Below are 23,604 nucleotides of genomic sequence, written 5' to 3'. Positions count from 1 at the left end.
TTCCTAGCTTAGCAATGAAGCCGTTGTGGTAATTTCAGGTACTGGAAAAGGCCTTGGGACCTTTCCTTGTCAATTGCCATCCTTCCACACATCCTTTCCATCTCCTCCCTCCCACTCCCCATCATTCATGCATCTTAAAGTTTGGCCCCCTGCCTTCCTGGGGAAAGGCCCCTTAATACAGTACCTCAAAGCCATCACTGAGACAATCCCATTTTGCTTCCATCCTAGCAGCCATAATGGTGCTCCTATCTGCCTCCCTATTCTGGCTCCTGCTTCTTTTCCAGAACCAGGGTTCTGTTGATGGGGACCCTCCTCAGCGGAGAGGTGAGTCATAGATGATGTTGGTTAGCTTTTGCAAAACTTTGCCAGGTTAGAGCAGTCATGCAGAAAGGAAACCCAGAAAGAGGCAGCTGTGTGAATTTTTATGGCTTAAATATTTATATGATGGATCCTTTCCCTTTCCTGAGGCTATCACACTATAAAGTTTTCTTCCCAGCTGATGTTTCGGTCTTAATTTTGGATTCCCCATCTTCACCACTAACCTAGCATCAAGATTATTTTTTTTTGAATGCTGCAACATTAACTTGAATGCCAGCTTTATAATCCCTGTCCAAGAGCTTCTGTTCTCAATCAGTTCTTTGAGTTCAGGAAGGAACTGGGTGCCTAAGTAGACTACTTAGAAACTGAACATGCACTACACTCTCTCCAGTCTCCAATAACTTGGCTGCAGAGCTTCCTTTGGAAAGAAATAATCTCATGAAACCCTGGGATTTGACATTTGATCCTGGCGTCTTTTCTGGCTGGGGGATTGCAACCTTACTCTGCTTCTGGAAAGCAAGTTGCAGCCTGAGATTCCCATAGGATAACTGGGAGAGAATCTACAATGTCATGGTGGAGGTCAGTGAAATGAGTTTCCTAGGACTCTGCCCAAGCTACCAAGGTCCTATTTAATCTTCTCTGTATTTTTGCTCCTGTGACTAGGGGATAGCTGCCTGTCTTCTCAAATAAAATCTACTTTCAATTATTGGACCTAAGGAGATATAATGAAAAGGTTTATCAATGGAATAAGAAGGAAGGAGTCAGGAGAATAGAAAACTATGTCATTATTTAATCTGTGGAACTCCTTGTACTAGGAAGCCTTTAGTGCAAAACAGGTTGGACAGATTCTTTTTGAGGGTAGCTGATCCAAGGTCTGATTGAAGATTTAGAATAGAACAGAACAGAACAGAATAGAATTGTTTATGGGCCAAGTGTGATTAGATACACAAGGAATTTGTCTCTGGTGAATAAGCCCTCAGTGTACATATAAGCAACAAAGTGATAAGTCTCAGTGTACATACAAACAGTAAGGTACATACAAACAACAAAGTGATAAGATTTGAAGGTCTCAATGTAGATCAAGCTACAATAGATAAAAGTATTTCTTTACATACTGATGCATTTTTAGTTTCCTTTTCTACAAATGCAGAAGAAAATCATAATCTTAAAGATCTATCAATAGCTATTAGGCACTGCAGTTATTTCTCTCTTTTTAGCATGTTTTCAGGGTTACTGTATTCATCAGTTACAGCCCTGAATATTTTCCAGCTCTTGGGCTTGCAATCTCAAATTCTAAATACACAAGAAAAAGAGACTGAAAGAAAAGAAGAAACCAGACAAATTCAGAAACTGATGGTTAAAATGATAGTTTTTATTATGTCTTGCTGAAATGAAAATGATCAGTTCAGTGACAGTTGGAGGAAAAGCATAGGGAGCTGGTTTTTCAGAAGACATAATGGAATTACTTTGACTGTCACACTTTTCTTGCTTTTTAAGATCAAATTTTCTTTTGACCTTGAAGTTAGCTATTCTACCACACTCTTTGGGCAGAAGATTTCAGGCAGTTACTGTATTTGCTTATACTCTCCAGGGAATCACAGAATGGAACAAAAAGTATGATACTTTACTGCAATGTAAAGGCATGATGGATTTGTCAATATTTCAACATTTCCCTTGGTTTCCAAGAGGATTCAGTATAAACTCTCTCTTTATATACATACATGCATACACACAAACACACACACACATAAATAAAATAAACATATATATAATGAGTGTATGTATGTATGTATGTAATAAGACTGCATTTGATATATTTATACCTCTTTTTGCTGTTTGGTTTTTGTAAAGGCTCTGTCAGAATCCAATTATATTTCATCTCTAGTTATCAACCATGGAAAACCCCATTTCTGCCTTCTCTGGATTCTGTCATACGATGAAGGGAAGGGGGTGAACAAAGGGGCTTTATGGCCCTCACTTCCTTCAGTACACTCCAAAGGGACTGGATGTGGATATCACCAAAAGGACTATCCATAACAATGGGGCTATTACCTTTCATGTACTCCTCTCCGAAGTCTCCCTCCCGCCGGCAGTAAGGAAAAGGGGGTGGGAAGGTAATGCCTGAGACTGTTGCTGGAAGATGGGGGTGATTGGGTGGGGCTATTGGGGAACCACTTAAAACCTTGAATGGGAGAGCTTGGACCCCAAATCCTGTCTAGAATGCCTGCAACCATTTTCTCTTAATAAAGGATGCCTGTTGGAAGAACTATTCCAAGAGTTCTGTCTTCTTAAGATGCAAAGTGGGGTGGGTCATTACAGGTTCGTTTCTTTTGAGATGGGTGGCTCTATAAATTTGATAGATAAATAAATAAGCAATCTCTGAGCCAAAATAGCCCCCACCCATTGGCTCATCCTTGATTGTTTAGGCTGCTGGGTGTAAATTTCTGGGATTTTTGGAGAATGGGTGTGAAAGAGGCAAAAATACAATGTTAGTTTTGTTTTTGTTTTTCTCTAGAAGTCACCAATGTAAGGACAAAGATTGTGTCATTATTTCCTTTTGGCTTTATTTATAATGACTGCTGATCAAACCTGAAGACAAATCAGAACAAAGGCAGAGCCTCCATCGTTAATGTAAATCTCAGAAAAGTAATCCTATTTAACATTTCAAGTCCTATTAGAGTGAAATGCTTCCAGTTAAGCCAAAAACCTTCAACCCATCTTAAAACTTGGTCAAGGATTTATGTGTAACAGTGTTGAATGCTGAATATTCAAAAAGGTTTAAAATATTTACCCCAGTAGTTTTGTTATTTTGGAGGGAATATAGTCCTAAAGAAAAACATTCTGTTACTGACATCATCTGACATGCAGATCATCAGTAGAAAAATGGGAAGGGGAATTAGATTAGGTTGAGGGTTTACATATATCTTCCCTATTTGGGGTATGGTAGGAATCTTGGATAGTTTGGGAAAACCACCTCTTGTTCTGCCAACAGCTCCATGTTCACACATCACATTTTAAGATGTTTCAACATCTGAATTTCCCACTATTGACCAAAGTCAGCAATAGAGACTGATGAGGAATGAGGAGGAGAAACAAATTCCGGGATTTATCCCTCCCGAGAGAATTCCAGTACTAACTTCAAAGGGGAAAATATAATGTATGAAATAGTCTACACTATAGGTCATAAGATTGTAGCATAAAAGGAGCAATCATTGGAAGAAACTGTATAGTTTTCATATGGGAATAGATAATTAAGGATGAATTTTCTGTGGAGATTCTCAATCATCCAGATTATGGTTGTCCTAAAGGTGCTTTTCCAAAAGGCATCTGGACTTTCTTGGTTTTTTTTGTTTGAAATTGTTTCAGAAGAACTGCAGAAACTTCTTGGATGAGAAGGGAAACATTTTCAAAGGCAAAAAAACCCAACAACCCCCAAACCCAAGAAAGTCCAGCTGCCTTTTGGAAAAAGCACCTCTGGAAGGCTGGAATTCTATCTCCATCTAGCTGAGAGTAATTCCAAATGAATTCAGTGGGACCTACTTCTGTCATATTTCTATTTTTTTTTAAAAAAAAAAAAAGCTGTTCCCTTCTCCCAAATAGGTGCCCAGTGCAGGATGAGACCTACAGATCTGGTGTTCATTGTTGACAGCTCCCGAAGTGTGCGATCGAATGAATTTAACAAAGTCAAGATTTTTGTGTCTCAGGTCATTGAGGCACTTGATGTAGGTCCTAATACAACCCGAGTTGGAGTCATCAACTATGCCAGTGCTGTCAAGAATGAATTGTCCTTAAGAACCCATCAAACAAAGACCAGCCTGTTACAAGCAGTTCGCAAGATCGAACCTCTCTCCACTGGGACCATGACAGGCCTGGCTATACAGTTTGCCATCAACAGAGCATTCAGTGAAGGGGAAGGAGCCAGGGTGCGATCCCCAGAGATCAACAAGGTGAGATTATCAAGAAGCTTGATTTTGTTTTCTTCTTGTCTTGTGCTTGTTGCAGTCATTACATGAACGTAGCTCTCCCTTGTCTCTCTTGTTTGCAGCCTGTGTTTTCAGGAGCACTGGTGATCCTCAAAGTTCTGTAAATTTGGGCAGTACTTGGATGATTTTAAAAAAATGGTTAAAGTCTAAGGAGATTTGGCATAGTTATTAGAAATCTAATAGTTCAAATAGCACCACTTGAACACCATTGGCATTGACACATTCACCATCAACCAATTGCAAAAGGCAGCTTTACTCAGAACAGTTTATATCCTGTGATGATTTCTGTAACACCATTAAACATCCACTTCTACTTATCCCAGGTTCTTGAGAAGGACTCAATGGGTGGACAAAAATGTCAAATCTGAACATCTGACTAACTGTGCAAAGAACCATAATAACATCTCATGTCGTCATACAAGATTTCAACCATTTAACTGCAGGGCAAATGGGAAGTGTGGAAACTTAATGCTCCTGACATGTCTGATGGCAACTAACTGTGGTCTCCAAAGAACCTATTCTTCCATCCTAGGGGCCTCATCTCCTCTTAGCAAGTTAGAGATAGTTGCTTTCCCACTCTTATTAGCTACTAGGAAAAATGGGTAGAGTTCCGAGCTTTATGTGCACCACATCTAACAAGCCTGAGGCCTGCAGTTGAGTACTAACATCCAAGAGGAATATAAATTTATCCTTGAACAAATGCTTTCATTCCTTTTCTTTTGCCTGTTTCCCCCAACTGCTCTTCTGCTTCTCAGTTGCCTAAATGATGCTTAGTTACAATTTAGGGTAACAAGCTTTTGATGAAATGTCTCCTCATAAAGTGCTTCAGGAAGAACAAAGATTACCTTCTTCCATATGTTTCTTCCTGATTGTGAGCCTTCATATAGTTTGGGGAATTGGTACACCTCAGCTTTGTGGGATGCTGTCAACAACTTCATCAAGCTGTGATACTCTACTGGTTAAGAAGGGAGTTGGCTGAAAGTGAGGAGCCCTTCAGGGCATATAGGTTTTAGGCATAAATGCCCTTTTCTATGAGCATTTCATTCTTGGGAGGATTTAAAGTTAGCTAAATATAGTTGAACTTCACCACCTTGAATTTCACTCACAGGTGGGCTAGAAGCTAAATATACCAGTTGCCAAAGTCAGATATTCTTTGGGGAGAGTCATAAGTCAATGATAGAAAAAAAATCTCTCTTGTGGGAAAGAGCTTGGAATACTAAATTAAAGGTTCCTTTCAGGTCCTTAACATCTTTACAAAGATACCTGTTATTGCTATTGTTTTGTTGTTGTTGTTGTGACTGTTTCTGGTGCAGGAAAAAAAAGTTAGCTCAAACAGAAAGCCTGTCAGAATCCAATTATATTTCATCTCTAGTTATCAATTATAAAAAACCCCATTTCTGCCTTCTATGAATTCTGCCATACAATGAGGGGCTTTATGGCCCTCACTTCCTTCGGTACACTTCAAAGCAGCTGATTGTGTGTATTGCCAAAAGAGCTAACCATAAGAATGGAGCTGTTGTCTTTCATGTAGTTTTCTTTGAAGTCTCCATCCAGCCGGCAGAAAGGAAAAGGGGGTGGGATTGTGATGCCTGAAACTGTCGCTGGAAGAGGGGGGTGATTGGGTGGGACTACTGGGGAACCCCTTAAAACCTTGAATGGGAGAGCTTGGACCCCAAGTCCTGTCTAGAACTCTTGCAACCATTTTCTCTTGATAAAGGATTCCTGTTGGAAGAATTATTCCAAGAGTTCTGTCTTCTTAAAATGCAAAGTGGGGTGGGTCTTTACAAGGCCCTTTCATCTTCATTAAAGAAACCTTATGGATTTCGTGCAACATGATCTACTGTTTCTGTTTCCAAATATTGATTCATGTCAAATCAATGTGCTTGGGGAATTGGATGTCACACTCTGATTCCTGACTACAGATGTTCATTCAACACTTGTAAGAAATGTTTGTATATAAAGTTGTATGTGTGAAGTCTTTTTGTGGTGTTTGACTAGGAATGCCTAAAGATGGAAGCTGATTATTGCAGTTGCCCATCTGTCTTCATTCTATGTGTGGATATCAAGACTAAATATTTGTTTATCTGGGGCAGACTCTCTTTTCTTTTGCTCGTCTTGGATAACCATGGTTCCTTGAGGTTTTATGTTTTAAATCTCTAATTCCTGATGAAGTCATTCTTTTCATTTGGGATCAAAGTTCAGAAACTCTGGCCTGTTTAGAATGAGCAAATCACTTAGAATCTGATCCTCTGCTTTGGCAGTCCAGGTTTGGCAGGTTCAGAATCTTCTTACTTTTTTTTTTTTTAAATAGATGGGTAGGAATTTTTATTTGCTTTTCTCAACATATGACATGTCCAAGAAATCTGTTCATGGTTCTTTGATCTCCTGCATGTTCACAGCAGTGCAAAGTGCTTCCTAAGAAGATTTCTTTCTCCACAACATTTCTTGGACTATATAAGTGAATTGCTGAAGACACAAAGGATTTGGTAGTGAAGCTCCGAAGTTGTAAATTCCACAGTCTTGATTTCTTAAAATAGGAGGCAGGTATATAAGAGATTTTACAGCGCCACCTATTGCTGAGATTGGCATGTTACACCATTTGGAACACACAAGTCTAATTCAGTTTGTCTAAATCAGTGGTTCTCAACCTGTGAGTCGGGACCCCATTTGGGGTCGAACGACCATTTCACAGGGGTCGCCAAACAACACAGTCTGCCATTTTTCCCCCTTTTCCTTAGCTGTGCTACTCCCTTTTATTCTATTGGCTTTTGAAAGCCAATAGAATAGACTCTCTTGAATAGAGTCTAATTCTATTGGCTTTCAAAAGCCAATAGGAATTGTCCAGGCTGTCTCTGCCCTGCTGAGCCCGCCAAAAGTCCCATTCTGCAAACGGTGCTGCACCAGTTGAGTAGTCCTCGACTTACGACCGGTTGAGTAGTCCTCGACTTACGACCGGTTGGGGGTCGCAGCATTAAAAAGGTTGAGAACCACTGGTCTAAATGGTACAATCCAGTTAAGACCAAATTCTGTGTGGACATTTCATTTCTCAATTTTCTTTATTTCCATATGTTCAGCTTATCGACACCAATGTATAAGGAACAAAAAGAGTCTGTGTGGGCTTTAAAATTAACATTAGACAGAAAGAATTAGTGTAATGGTATGTGGGAAGGACCTTGGGGAACGGGAGGAAGAACCTCAGATGGCACAATAGGAATGTAAAAAAAAAATTCTCAGCCTAAAGAAGGAGAGCAGGTATGGGATGCATTTCAGAAAGGTCCCTCCCCAGTTTCCAAAGAGTAAAAGGAAAGAAGGAGAGAAATGTCTAGGGAGATTCTCAATCATCCAGGTCATGGTTGTCTCAAAGGTGTTTTTGTCAAAAGGCAACTGAACTATGTTTTTTTTTTAAGGAAGAAAGAAGTTTTGCTTCTCATCCAAGAAGCTTCATCAGTTCTGACCTTCATCAGCTTCTTGGATGAGAAGCAAAACGTCTTCTTCAAAGAAAAAAAAATCTTCCTCAAGAAAGAACATAATCCAGTTACCTTTTGAAAAAAACCACCTTTGAGAAAAGGGGAGACGGAGAGATTGGTAAATTAAAGAGGAAGCTTCAGAGAAGCCGGGTGGAAAGCAAACACCCGAGCAGACAGGAGCATGAGCCATGATGTAATTCACTATTTTTGTGACGTCTTTGAGGACATTGTCAATTTTTTTATTGCTTTCCTTGGCACAAAGAGCTTCCTGGTGAATGATGCAGTGGAATTGAATTACTTTATGTTTTGTTTCTTGAAGAAAACATAAAGTAATTCAATTCCACTGCATCATTCACCAGGAAGCTCTTTGTGCCAAGGAAAGCAATAAAAAAAATTGACAATGTCCTCAAAGACGTCACAAAAATAGTGAATTACAACTGTATGAAACCAGATGTTGCCCCCACCATAGAAGGTGCTCCATCACTTGTAATTGAAACCAACTTTTCTGGTCTTCAGTTTCAGCAGCTCTTCTCTCATGATGTTACCAACAGTATAATGCAAAATTACTGCCAGCCTTGCATGGTTATTGATATCTGTGCTTTTGTCCACGCACATGGAGTAACAGGCTACCTTTTGTAAGTCAGTGGTGAGCTGCTGACTAACATCATGTGCCATGCGCTGTACTCTATCTCTATGTTTCTGCTTACTAGTATCTCAGAGATACATTGAATAATTTTATCCTTGTCTTGGAAATCATGAAAAATAGAATCACTTGCAGACAACATAGCCATTTTGATAACATCCCCATCAGAAAGGGGCTTACCATGTTTTGCTATGCACAGTGAAATTTTAAAACTGGCAGCTGTCAGATGATTTGTTCTGGAAAGATAGTTGGAAAAACTAAGATGCTGGGAATGATAGCTCTTCAATTTCCCTTCAATAAACTCTTTTCTTTCATTATCACCAAGTTCAGCAACATTTTTGTGGTTGGTTTCAAAGTGCCGTCTAACACTTGATGTGCAACACACAACAGTTACGTTGCATATAACACATAATGCTTTTCCTCTGCATTCAATCACTCCAAATGACTGTGTCCAGGCCTCTTGGAATAATCTTCCACTACCTGTTTTTGGCTTTTTGGCTGTAGCCATTTTTGGGTGGGTGTCAGAATACAATTATATTTCATCTCTAGTTATCAACTATGGAAAACCCCATTTCTGCCCTCTCTGGATTCTGTCATACGATGAAGGGGAAGATGAAGGGGAAGGGGGGTGAACAAAGGGGTTTTATGGCCCTCACTTCCTTCAGTACACTTCAAAGGACTTGAATGTGGATATCACAAAAGGACTAAACATAAGAATGGGGGCCATCAGATTTGATCTGTTCCTCTCTGAAGTCTCCCTTCCACCAGCAGTGAGCAAAAGGCGGTGGAAATGTAGAGCCTGGGATTTTCGCTGGGAAGATGATGGGGGGTGGGGTGGGGCTACTGGGGACCCCTTAAAATTTTGAACTGTAGGGCTTGGGTCCCAGATCCTGTCTAGAACGCCTGCAAGCATTTTCTCTTAATAAAGATGCCTGTTGGAAGAAATATTCCAAGAGTTCTGTCTTCTTAAGATGCAAAGTGGGGTGGGTCCTTACATTAGACAGGATCTGCAAAAGTAGTCCACCTGAAAGGGAGAACCTTGCCGGGGGACTTTGCAAAAAATTACCATGTCAGACGGCAGAGCAAGAAAAGGAGAAAACTCCCCAGAAAGGGAGCCGTTGCCCCAATTGAAACCCTGCCAGATGTCGGGATCTGAGAGGTCAGATTCCTCAGGAGAAGAGGTGGTGGAGACACGGGACCACAAACCTCGGTGGTCAATGGATATTGGAAAGAAAGGCGAATGGGAAAAGAAATCAAGAAAGGTGACCCTGAGACGGGGGAGGGGCAGCCAACCAGAATGGAAGCAGAAAATGGAGAAATCCTTGCACGCACCATACTCGGACTGGATCCTAGAGAAAGCTATCGACTTGATGAAGAGAACTCTCAGCTCCCTAGGAGAGGAGACTTCTGAGCCCTACGGCCGCCCCAGCTCCTGGAGCCACAAAGGGAGAGAGACTGAGGGGGAAGTGGGACCTGCAGCCCTGGGGACATCTACTGATCCAGTAGTCCCCACTCCCCGCCAATCCACAGATGGCGATCTGGATGGAAGACACTACCACCGAAGGCACCAGTCCATTCAAAGACTCCTGCTGCTGGACGTGAAATTCAAGGGGGAGCCAACACGCTTGGGGTTTTTCCTAACCCAAATCCTCAGCTACATGGAGGAATACGGGTGGGACATCCCCAGTGACAAAGCCCGTATCCGGATCATGAAATCTGCCCTGGATGGGCCAGCTGCAGATTGGGTGGGGAACTTGCACGACTCCAATGCCCCAGAGCTCAACGACTTCAACTGTTTCATGTCCTCTCTGAGAAGGTGATTTGAGGACCCCCTGGCTGATCGCAAAGCCCGTGAAAGGATAAAAACAATGAGGCATGGCAAACGCCCGGTGGGTGAATATACGCAAGAATTCTGGGCCATTGCCAGCAAACTGAACTGGCCAGAAGACAGCCATTTCAAAGACGGACTAAATTATGACCTATATGATGCTTGCCTGCCCCGAGGGGACCCACACCAACTTGAGGAATGGTATGTCTTGGCAGAGGAAGCAGAGATTGACATATTGAAGAGGCACTGCCAAGGAAAACAATGGAGTCGCCCCCCACCTGAGTTGACACATGAACCAGTGAAACCATTGGCCACAGCCAAGAAGCAAATGGGGTGTTTCAAATGTGGAAGAGAAGGGCATCGAGCGTAGTATGCCACTCAAAAGCCTCCCAGCACAACCCAGACAGATCGCCGATCAGCAACTCCGGAATGTCTCCAGCTAAGCCAAAAGAACCTGCCATGAGAATGATGGAGGAGGTGGAATCCCACACCTCCGCTCATCAGGGGGGAAGAACTCCAGCCTACACCGCAGGACCGGTGGACACCTCAGACGACCCCATAGACTTAAAATCCCAAGGGGGACTACCAGAATCAAGAGCAGAAAAAGCATCCATGGGAGAGGAAAAGGGACTACCAGAAATACCAGAGGAATACAGAGACCTTGCTGAAGTTTTCAGTGAGGAGAAGGCGGATGAGCTCCCCCCCCCACTGACCCACGGACTGTGCCATAGAATTCAAGCCTGGGGCAAAACTCCCGAAGCCCAGATTATACTCCATGAGCCCAAAGGAGAAGGAAGAAATGGAGAGATTCATAAAGAAAAACCTAGAGAGGGGGTTCATTGAGCCAGCCAAGCCTAAAGTGGCTGCCCCGGTCCTCTTTAGAGAGAAGAAGGATGGCTCTTATGCGTGGATTATAGGGCCCTGAATACAATCAGTGAAAGCAACCTATACCCCCTGCCCCTCATGAAGGACATGTTGTCACACCTCTCGAAAGGGAATTTTTTTTCTAAACTAGACCTAAGGGAAGCTTACTATCACGTGAGGATTAAGGAAGGGGATGAATGGAAGACCATATTTAACTGCCCCATGGGGTGCTATCAGTTCAAAGTCTTGCCATTTGGATTACAAGGGGGCCCTGCAGTATTTATACAATTAATCAATGACGTTCTAAGGGAGCACCTGTTTAAGGGGGTCCTTGTTTACCTTGACGACATTCTTATCTTCACCAAAACAAAAGAGGAACATGTCAACCTAGTCAGAGCGGTTTTAAAGAAACTGCGAGCTGCCCACCTATATGCCAAACTCTCGAAATGCGAATTCCACCAGGAAAGGATAGACTACCTAGGTTATCGCATATCCCCCCAGGGCATTGAAATGGACCCTGGGAAGGTCAGAGCATTACTAGATTGGGCACCACCCCGCACAAAAAAGCAACTACAAAGTTTCCTGGGCTTTGCAAACTTTTACCACCAATTCATCCCCTCATTTGCCCAGATAGCCCTGCCCCTCACTAACTTACTAAAAACGAAGGGAGCATCCTCAGTAAAACCTAGCCAGCCACTACCATGGACAATGGAGTGCCAAGCAGCGTTTGAGAGATTAAAGAGACTTTTTTCTGCCGAACCAGTACTGAGGCACCCAGACATGGATAAGCCCTTTGTAATACAGGTGGATGCAAGTGATGTGGCAGTGGGGGCTGTTCTATTACAAGAAAACGATGAAGTGGTATTGCAACCCTGTGCATATACATCCAAGAAACTCACGGAAACAGAACAGCGCTGGCCCATATGGGAGAAAGAGTCATACGGGATACGTTGGTCATTACTCATGTGGAGCCAGTTCCTTGAAGGCAACAAAATCCCTTTGGAAGCCCTGAAAACACCCAGAAAGCTCAACCCCAAGCAAGCCCGCTGGTCCCAGCATTTTCACCAGTTCCAATTTAAGCTCAAACATTTGCTGGGGGGAAAGAACTTCCTGGCAGATGCAAAAATTGTGTGCACAATGAGAGATGGGCTGCCTTGGGTGGGGGATAAGTTATATATACCAACAACCCGAAGAGTCACATTCATGCAGCTTTGCCACGACACAAAATCAGCAGGGCATTTTGGATTTGTAAAAACATTACACTTAATTAAACGGCAATTTTGGTGGCCATCCATGAAAAAGGACATAGAAAGCTATGTGGCCAGCTGCCCAAAATGTGCAACTGCAAAGAGGTTGCAAGGGAAATCGCCAGGATTATTACAAACAGGGAAATAGCCATGGATTTTATAGTGGAATTACCAGAAAGCAATGGGAATACTGTTGTCTGGATGGTCACAGACTTGTTTTCCAAACAGGTGCACTTTATCCCTTGCCAAAAGATTCCCACCGCAAAAGCGTTAGCGAAACTCTTCGTCCAGCACATTTACAGATTGCACGGGGCACCCCAACACATCATCTCTCATAGGGGAGTGCAATTTACGTCTGCATTTTGGAAGGGATTTTTATCCCTCTTAGGAACCACTCAGGGACTGACATCTAGCCATCACCCTCAGTCAAATGGTCAATCGGAAAAATTGAATTCAGTACTTGAGCAATATTTAAGATGTTTTCTTAGTTTCCAGCAATCCGATTGGGCGGACGTATTCCCTTTTGCAGAAGTTGCCTACAATAATGCAGTCCACTCCAGCACAGGTTACACTCCTTTTCAAATAGCCACCGGTCAAAGTTTCAATCCCATGCCAGAACTAACCCAAATGAACCGGCAATCCCATCACTGAAAGAATGGATGGAACAATTTCAAAACACCTGGCCAATAGTTAGAAAAGCACTAGGTGAAGCTAGGCAGGCATACAAAGCACAAGCCGATAAAATAAGGGTTGAGCCTACACCATTTATTATAGGAGAAATGGTGTACTTATCTACAAAATACCTAAAGTCCCAACAACCCTGCAAAAAACTTGGACCAAAATATATAGGGCCTTTTCCAATTAAAAGAATCATAAACCCAGTAACAGTAGAATTAGAATTAGCCAAAACTCTCAGAAAAATACACCCAATTTTTCATTGCAGCTTGCTGAAAAGAGAGCATCAGTCATCGTTACGGCCAAAAATTCTCCCACCACCACCTCCAATCATGGTGGAGGGCGAACAACACTTTGAAATAAAGGAAATCCTAGACTCTAGGAGATATCATGGAGCGACTCAGTACCTAGTTGCCTGGAAACACCTCCCTGCCTCACAAAACGAATGGGTCCATAAACGTCATGTCAGAGCCCCAAAGCTATTAAAAAAGTTTCACACAGAGTATCCTAACAAGCCTGACTAAGTTTTATACCTGTTTTGTTTTTTTTCAGGTGGATCTATCTTATTTTTAAGGAAGCAGGATGTCAGAATCCAATTATATTTCATCTCTAGTTATCAACTATGGAAAACCCCATTTCTGCCCTCTCTGGATTCTGTCATATGATGAAGGGGAAGAGGGGTGAACAAAAGGGTTTTATGGCCCTCATTTCCTTCAGTACAACTTCAAAGGACTTGAATGTGGATATCACCAAAAGGACTAAGCATAAGAATGGGGGCCGTCAACTTTGATCTGTTCCTCTCTGAAGTCTCCCTTCCACCGGCAGTGAGCAAAAGGGGGTGGAAATGTAGAGCCTGGGATTGTCGCTGGGAAGATGATGGGGGAGTGGGGCTACTGGGGACCCCTTAAAATCTTGAACTGTAGGGCTTGGGCCTGAGATCATGTCTAGAACGCCTGCAACCATTTTCTCTTAATAAAGATGCCTGTTGGAAGAAACATTCCAAGAGTTCTGTCTTCTTAAGATGCAAAGTGGGGTGGGTCCTTACAGTGGGTTAGACTTGGAGTCTAAAAAACACAAAAAAAAATTTAAAAAATGAAGCAACCAATATAAATCTACCTCTAAATAACTAACACTATTAGTTAACACTAAAGAAATGGATATTCCCTGAATCAACAATCTGGGAGGGGGAAATTAAACAATGAAAGCAGTGTCTTGGATTTTACAGGTTGTTGGAAAAGTACTTATTCATTTTACCAGATACTGAAAATAGCAGAGAAATCTGAAGCAGAACGCCTGTATTAGCAGATGCAACTGATATAAAATCTGGACAAAGAATGGTCAATAAAGCACTATTTTATCTTTCCTAAAAAGCTGTAACCAACTTTCTCACCTAACTTTGCAAACCCTGTGGTTCCCACGCCATTCCACATACCTGCAGAGGAAGCAGCTGGAATCCAGGTATCGTAAAATGGCTTTTCAAGTCACCTAGCAAGGTGTCAAAAACTTGATGTAAACTTGATGGCCTCAAAAAAAAAAAGGAAAAAAAGGATAAAGTACAGTAGTCCTCACCTTATAACAGTTCACTTAGTGACGGTTTGAAGTGACAATGGCACTTTAAAAAGTGACTTAACACCATTTTTCACACTCTGGCACATGCACACCCAACCCTTATTGCTGCCAGGAGGCTGGGCAGCCAGTGAGTGTGAAAGCTGCCTCATTAGGGCCTGCTGAGACCAGACCCCATTGCTACCACCTACGAGGCTGGGCAGCCGGCTGAGGCAAGAAAGACAGCCCTGGCCACCATTAATGCTGTGCCACCGCTGCATGTATTTTAATGCATGTTTACCCTGCCTTTAAATGTGGGACCAAAATTTACAGAAAGTTAGTAAATAATAAATAAGAACAGGCTGCTTTCATTTGAACCATAGATTATAGTGGGGACCTGGAGGGATTTTATTTCAGTGAAGATGAAAGAAAATATATGAAAGAGAGGGAATAAAAAGCAAAGCAGAAAGGAATAAAAAGAGTGAGAAATGGCATGGAGGTTATAGGTTTGGTGGATCAGAAATAAACAAAACAATTAAATCAGTTTTAAGAGAATAAATGGCAACAAATAGAAGATTCAAACTAGTTTTAAGGGAATAAAAGGAAATAAATGGGTTCCACTCCATGTTGCACGGGTCTCTCCTTCTTTGGAATTAGCCCAATTCCATGTCTGATTCTGAAGAAATTGCTGCCTAATGTTCATTTACAATGGATTGGAAAACCCACACATATTGGCACCCACTTCTTAGTGGAAGATGCCATATTAGTTTTATAAGGATTAATAATTACCATTGAACTTTAAAAGCAGTAAAATGATAGTGTAACATGTTATCACACACAGACACACCGTCCTGTGATTGCTGCAGGCGCGGGCGATGCCTCGCAACTTTTCCCTGCGCTCTTATTTTATCTCTCCCCTCCTCCTCCTCCCATACACAAACACACACACATGCATACACTGTTGGCTGCGTCAGATGAGCAGGGTTGCCATGGCAAGACGCTTTCCACAAACCTCCCCTTTGCCTTTTTTTTTCTCTCGGCTGAGCAGCGCCCCTATCGCTTTCACCCCCTGCCTGAAGTGTCCGCTGGGGCTAAAAGGATTGTGTTCCTTACATTGCCACTGCTGCTGCCACCGCCACCACCTCCCCGCTGCAGCCACCCTGCAACCAAGTGAACTGGGAGGAGTCTGCCGACTTAGAAAGAGGCACCAGCAGGCGGCTGGCTGGAAGAGGCGGCGAGGGCGGGAAGACCCCCTCTTGGCTCAGTCTGCAGGTTCAGTGGGACGAGAAAAATCTGCGGGGTAAACAGCAGCAGCAGCAGCCCGGGCGGAGAGGATTTCACCTGGCCCAGGTAATTGGGTTGTGGGGGGGGGGACTAAGGGGGAGTTTTTGGGAAAGGCAACTAGCATCCTTCCTTTCTCTCTTTTGCTCGGGCAAAGGCTTGCTTTTTTGGTGTCTCAGCCACCATTCCTGGTTGGTTTATTTGGTAAGAAAGACAAACCAGATTTACTTCCCCCCCTCCCGGCCCCAGAAAAGAAAGCCATCGCAAAAAAAAAAATTCCCAACTTTCTTCTCACCTCTCCGCTGTGATCAGTGGCAGGCGGAGAGGGTGCGGGGCGGGCTGCATGAGGGGAAGCCGGCTGCAAAATTATGAGAAGTGCCGATGGCCGCGGGGTGTTTTTTAGCCGCTGGGCCGGCTGTGAAATTGCAGGAAATGTGGGCAGGGTGTTCTGGGGCCACTGGGGTGTCCGGTGGCCAAGCAGAGGAAGCTCAGTGGCAGGCCAGAGACGAAACTTACCGCTTTTGCTTGTTCTCTCTCTTGCTTTCTGCTGCTTGTTCTCAGTCTCACTTTCTGCCACGTGCTCCGAAACTTCCTTAGTTTATATAGGAAAAAGCTGTGCATGCGGAAAGAGGATGGAAGCAGGAACGGCTCTGTGTGCCATTAGGAACGGCTCTGCGTGCCACCTGTGGCACACGTGCCATAGGTTCACCACCATAGAGCTAGGGTAATTTAAATGATGAAATGACAGAAAAAATTGATATAACCAAAGGAGTAAGAAGACAAGGATGCCCACTTTCTCCTCTTCTATTTATTTTATCATTAGAAATACTCCTGACAAAAATCAGAGAGGACCAAGAAATAAAGGGTTTAAAAACTAAGAAGGAAGAATATAAGGTCCAGGCCTTCACTGATAATTTGGTATTCATTTTGGAAGATCCATTAGAAACTGGCTTTAAATTGATTCAAAAAATAGAAGAATTTGGTGAGGTAACCGGACTTAAGATTAATAAGAATAAATCCAAATTAATAAGCAAAAATCTTACTGTCAGAATCCAATTATATTTCATCTTTAATTATCAAACATAGAAACTCCCAATTCTGCCTTCTCTGGATTCTGCCATAAGAGGGAGAAAAGGGGGAGAGCAAAGGGGCTTTATGGCCCTCACTTCCTTCAGCACACTTCAAAGGACTGAATGTGTGTTTATTGTGGCCTCTAAGCGTTAACATATCAAAGAAGAGTAATTGCCTTTCATGTAGTTATCTGAAGTCTCCATCCAGACGGAAGAAGAAAGGGGATGGAATTGTGATACTTGAAACTATCACTGGAAGGGGGGTTGATTGGGTGGGACTACTGGGGAACCCCTTAAAACCTTGAATGGGAGAGCTTGAACCCCAAGTCCTGTCTAGCATGCCTGCAACCATTTTCTCTTAATAAAGGATTCCTGTTGGAAGAGCTATTCCAAGAGTTCTGTCTTCTTAAGATGCAAAGTGGGGTGGGTCCTTACATTAGACAGGACTTGCAAAATTAATCCACCTGGAAGGTAGACCCTTGCCGGGGGATTTTGCAAAAATTTACCATGTCAGACAACGAAGCAAGAGAGGGAGAAAACTCCCTGGAAAGAGAGCCGCTGACCCAGTTGGAACCTTGCCAGATGTTGGGATCCGAGAGGCCAGATTTCTCAGAAGAAGAAGTGGTGGAGACACAGGACCACAAGCCTCGCTGGTCGATGGGCGTTGGAAAGAAAAGCGAGTGGGGAAAGGAATCAAGAAAAGTGACCCTGAGACGGGGGACCAAGCAACCAGAATGGAAGCAGGAGATGGAGAAATCCCTGCACGCAAGTGAAGAGGGAGGAAGCTGTATGCCGTACTCAGACTGGATCCTAGAGAGAGCTATTGACCTGATGAAGAGAACTCTCAGCTCCCTAGGAGAGGAGATTCCTGAGCCCTACGCCCGCCCCAGTTCCTGGAGCCACAAAGGGAGAGACACCGAGGGGGACGTGGAACCTGCAACCCCAGGGACATTTACTGATCCAGGAGCTCCCACCCCCTACCGGACCACAGATGGAAATCTGGACGGAAGACACTACCACCCACAATGGAGGCACCGATCCATTCCAAGACGTCCACCGTTGGAGGTGAAATTCAAAGGGGAGCCAACACGCTTGGGGTTTTTCCTAACCCAAGTCCTCAGCTACATGGAGGAATATGGGCAGGACATCCCCAGCGACAAAGCCCGCATCCGGATCGTGCAATCTGCCCTGGATGGACCAGCTGCAGATTGGGTGGTGAACCTGCATGACTCCAATGCCCCAGAACTCAGTAACTTCAACCGTTTCATGTCCTCGTTGAGAAGACGATTTGAAGACCCCCTGGCTGATCGCAAAGCCCGTGAAAGAATAACAACGATGAGGCAGGGCAAACGCCCAGTGGCTGAGTATACACAAGAATTCCGAGCCATTGCCAGCAAACTGAATTGGCCAGAAGACATCCTCCTTGGCCGTTTCAAAGACGGACTAAACTATGATCTATATGATGCTTGCCTGCCCCGAGGAGACCCACATCGACTTGAGGAATGGTACGTCTTGGCAGAGGAAGCAGAGATCGACATATTGAAGAGGCATCGCCGAGGAAAACAATGGAGCCGCCCCCCGCCTGAGCTGACACACCAACCGGTGAAATCATCGGATACAGCCAAGAAGCAGATGGGGTGTTTCAAGTGCGGAAGAGAAGGGCATCGAGCTGTAGAATGCCGCTCAAAGGCCCCCCAGCACAACCCAGACAGATCCCCAATCAACAAACCCAGAGGGTATTCAGCTAAGCCAAAAGAAACAGCCATGAAAATGATGGAAATTGCAGAAAACCCCACCTCTGCTCACCAAGGGGAAAGAACTCCAGCCTACACCACAGGGACGGTGGATGCCTCAGATGACAGCTCGGAAGGCGAACCCCTGGTAAGTGGACGCATCACACCCATCTTCAAAACAGTGACTATATTAATCCCCCCCATGCCCGAAGCTGTGAAGGTGAAAGCCTTAATAGACTCTGGCTGCACCCGCTGCCTCATTAGCCCAACACTAGTGGGGAATCTGGGCATCCCATCCAGGAGACTGGAACAACCAATCTCATTTGGCCAGCTAGATGGATCCATAGCAGGGGGGGTGCCAGCTACCCTAGCCACTCTGCCAATACACCTCTCCCTGGGCAACCATGAAGAGGACTTAACGTTTGTGGTGACCCCAGGTATGGAATGCCCAATGATTCTAGGGATGGAATGGTTGAAAAAATGGAACCCCTGGGTAAATTGGAGGACGACAGAAATCAAATTCCCGAAGGGGGACCCTATGGACTTAAAACCCCAAGAGAGGCTACCAGAATCAAGAATAGAAAAAGCATCCATAGGAGAGGAAAAAAGATTAACAGAAATACCAGAGGAATATAGGGACCTTGCTGAAGTCTTCAGTGAGGAGAGGGCGAATGAGCTTCCCCCCCACCGACCCACAGACTGTACCATTGAATTCAAGCCTGGGGCAAAACTCCCGAAGCCCAGATTATACTCCATGAGCCCAAAGGAGAAGGAGGAAATGGAAAGATTTATAAAAAAAAACCTGGAGAGAGGTTTCATTGAACCAGCTAAGCCTAAAGTGGCTGCCCCGGTCCTTTTTAGAGAGAAGAAGGATGGCTCTTTACGTTTATGCGTGGATTATAGGGCCCTGAACACAATCAGTGAAAGCAACCTATACCCGCTGCCCCTCATGAAAGACATGCTGTCACACCTATCGAAAGGGAAAATTTTTTCTAAACTAGACTTAAGGGAAGCTTACTATCGCGTGAGAATCAAGGAAGGGGACGAATGGAAGACTGCATTTAACTGCCCCATGGGGTGCTATCAATTCAAAGTCTTGCCATTTGGATTACAAGGGGGCCCTGCAGTCTTTATGCAATTAATCAATGACGTTCTAAGGGAGCACCTGTTTAAGGGGGTCCTTGTTTACTTGGACGACATTCTTATCTTTACCGAAACAAAAGAAGAACACGTCAAACTTGTCAGAGCGGTTTTAAAGAAGCTGCGAGCCGCTCACCTATATGCCAAACTCTCAAAATGCGAATTCCACCAGGAAAGGATAGACTACCTAGGCTATCGCATATCCCCACAGGGCATTGAAATGGACCCAGAGAAGGTCAGAGCAGTATTAGAATGGGCACCACCCCGCACAAGAAAGCAACTACAAAGTTTCCTGGGCTTTGCAAATTTTTACCGCCAATTCATCCCCTCATTTGCACAGATAGCCTTGCCCCTCACCAACTTACTAAAAACGAAGGGAACATCCTCAGTAAAACCTAGCCAGCCACTAACATGGACAATGGAGTGCCAAGCAGCGTTTGAGAGACTAAAGAGACTTTTTTCTGCCGAACCAGTACTAAGGCACCCAGATATGGACAAGCCCTTCATAATACAGGCAGATGCAAGTGATGTGGCAGTGGGGGCTGTGCTATTACAAGAAAATGATGATGCAGTATTGCAACCCTGTGCATATACATCTAAGAAACTCACGGAAACAGAACAGCGCTGGCCCGTATGGGAGAAGGAGGCTTATGGGATACGTTGGGCATTACTCACGTGGCGACAGTTCCTGGAAGGCAACAAAATCCCCTTCCAGGTATGGACTGATCACAAAAATTTAGAAGCCCTGAAAACTTCCAGGAAACTCAATCCCAAACAAGCCCGCTGGTCCCAGCATTTTCACCAATTCCAATTTAAGCTCAAACATTTACCAGGAAGAAAGAACTTCCTGGCAGATGCACTATCTCGCATGCCCCAATATAACAGCGCACGAACCACAGACTCTAGACCAATAATGGCAGAATCACAACTGGCAGCGCCAGTAACCACAAGAACCCAAGCCAAAATAAAACCACAACTGGACAGCCAAACTGGGATTGAATTCAGAAAAAGTTTGGAAACAGATGATTGGTTCCAGAAAAACAAACATGTGTGCACAATGAGAGACGGATTGCCTTGGGTAGGGGAAAAGTTATATATACCAACAACTCAAAGACTAACTTTCATGCAACTTTGCCATGACACAAAATCAGCAGGGCATTTTGGATTTGTAAAAACTTTACACTTAATTAAACGGCAATTTTGGTGGCCATCAATAAAAAAGGACATAGAAAGTTATGTTGCCAGCTGCCCAACCTGTGCATCAGCAAAGAGGTTGCAAGGGAAATCGCCAGGGCTGTTACAACCAGTGGCAAGTCCCTCAGCCCCCTGGAGGGAAATAGCCATGGATTTTATAGTGGAATTGCCTGAAAGCAATGGGAATACTGTTATCTGGACAGTCACGGACCTATTTTCCAAACAGGTGCACTTTATCCCTTGCCAAAAAATTCCCACTGCAAAGGCCTTAGCAAAACTTTTCATCCAGCACATTTACAGATTGCACGGGGCACCCCAACGCATCATCTCTGATAGGGGAGTGCAATTTACGTCTGCATTTTGGAAGGAATTTTTATCCCTCTTAGGGACCACTCAGGGATTGACATCTAGCCACCACCCTCAAGGAGATGGACAAGCGGAACGCTGCCAGTCGGTACTTGAGCAATATTTGAGATGTTTTTTAAATTTCCAACAGAGTGATTGGACGGACTTACTTCCTTTTGCAGAAGTTGCCTACAATAATGCAGTCCACTCCAGCACAGGCTACACTCCTTTTCAAATAGCCAACGGCCAAAGTTTCAACCCTATGCCAGAGTTAACCCCAAAAGAACCAACGATCCCTTCACTGAAAGAATGGATGGAAAACCTACAAAACACCTGGCCAATAGTCAGAAAATCACTAGATGAAGCTAGGCGGGCATACAAAGCACAAGCCGATAAAAAAAGGGTTGAGCCTACACCATTCATTATAGGAGAAATGGTGTACTTATCTACAAAATACCTAAAGTCCCTACAGCCCTGTAAAAAACTTGGACCAAAATATATAGGACCTTTTCCAATTAAAAGGATCATAAATCCAGTAACAGTAGAATTAGAATTACCCAAAAACCTCAGGCAAATACACCCAGTTTTTCATTGCAGCTTGCTGAAAAGAGAGCATCAGTCACCTCTACGGCCAAAAATCCCCCCCCACCACCTCCAATCATGGTGGAGGGGGAACAACACTTCGAAATAAAAGAGATCCTTGACTCTAGGAGATATCATGGAACAACTCAGTACCTAGTTGCCTGGAAACACCTCCCTGCCTCACAAAATGAGTGGGTCCATAAACGTCACGTCAGAGCTCCGAAGCTATTGAAGAAGTTTCACACAGAGTATCCTAACAAGCCTAACTAAATTCTTTACTTGTGTTTTCTTTCAGGTGGATCTCTCTTATTGTTAAGAGGGGCCGGATGTCAGAATCCAATTATATTTCATCTTTAATTATCAAACATAGAAACTCCCAATTCTGCCTTCTCTGGATTCTGCCATAAGAGGGAGAAAAGGGGGAGAGCAAAGGGGCTTTATGGCCCTCACTTCCTTCAGCACACTTCAAAGGACTGAATGTGTGTTTATTGTGGCCTCTAAGCGTTAACATATCAAAGAAGAGTAATTGCCTTTCATGTAGTTATCTGAAGTCTCCATCCAGACGGAAGAAGAAAGGGGATGGAATTGTGATACTTGAAACTATCACTGGAAGGGGGGTTGATTGGGTGGGACTACTGGGGAACCCCTTAAAACCTTGAATGGGAGAGCTTGAACCCCAAGTCCTGTCTAGCATGCCTGCAACCATTTTCTCTTAATAAAGGATTCCTGTTGGAAGAGCTATTCCAAGAGTTCTGTCTTCTTAAGATGCAAAGTGGGGTGGGTCCTTACACTTACAAAGGCACAGAAAAGTGAACTGGAAGATAAAACAAAGATAAGTATAACCAAGAAAATAAAAATAATAATGTATAGTAATAATAATATGTATTATTCTTAGTATGAAGTATGAAGGAAGAAAAATGCAAATAAGAAACAACGGGGCAAGAAAGACAAATATTCTAAAGAAGAATAAGGGGGGGAAATAGAAGATTACACAATAAAAGATTACCGTTACGAAATCCCTATTTAAAAAAAGGGAGGAGTATACACTGTGTGTGTGTGTGTGTGTGTTATGTTTTGTTTTGTTGGTTTAAAAAATAAAAACAATAACAACAAAAAACAAATTACAAAACAAACAGGGAGAAAGAAGAAGGATGAACTAGGGAGCAAGTAAACAGTACTTCTGTCTATAAGGAGGCTCTTAAGGAATTGTTCCTGCAAGGAAATTCATTCAAAAAAAAAAAAAAATACAGCTGAGAAAAGGGGAGAAATGCTTTCAGTCTTGCAAGATTCTGTTAATATAACCTTACAACAGAGTTAGTACTCCTGGCTTTGCTTCTTGTCCAGATTACCTTGAAGGGCTAACAATGAGATCTGTGTCCTTTGCAAGCCAATAGAGAGATTCCTTGCTAGCTCATTTCTTCAGCAGCTGAATGTGATTCAAAAAATATGCTAGCTGGTTACCCTACTTTCATGCTACTCTTGCATTTTTGCCACTGAGCTTAAAAAAAAAAAAGTCCTGGCTGTAACTGAGCCTGTGAATCAGGTGCAATGTATCATCTGATACTTCTACAGCAGAAGCAATGAAGATATATCTTCAAAGCAAATGATACTGAGAAACTGAATGAGGCAGCCCAACACTCGCATGGAATAAAATAAATTTGGATCACTCCTCTTTCAGATCTCTTTCTC

General features: G+C 43.4%; 1 protein-coding gene across 1 annotated transcript in view; it reads left to right on the top strand.

Annotated features, from left to right (window-relative positions):
- The first annotated feature begins 236 nt into the window (after positions 1-236).
- The window catches only part of MATN1 (matrilin 1), a 49,779-nt gene continuing 26,411 nt past the window's right edge, over positions 237-23,604 (top strand). The window contains exons 1-2 of the mRNA XM_039329135.1: positions 237-324; positions 3,919-4,265. Coding sequence (XP_039185069.1) covers positions 237-324; positions 3,919-4,265 — 435 coding nt within the window. The remainder of the gene's footprint in view (positions 325-3,918; positions 4,266-23,604) is intronic.

Source organism: Crotalus tigris, unplaced genomic scaffold (assembly GCF_016545835.1).
Source record: "Crotalus tigris isolate CLP2741 ecotype Arizona unplaced genomic scaffold, ASM1654583v1 scf7180000024388.1695876, whole genome shotgun sequence".
NCBI lineage: Eukaryota > Metazoa > Chordata > Lepidosauria > Squamata > Viperidae > Crotalus > Crotalus tigris.
This window is presented reverse-complemented; position numbering and strand designations above follow the sequence as displayed.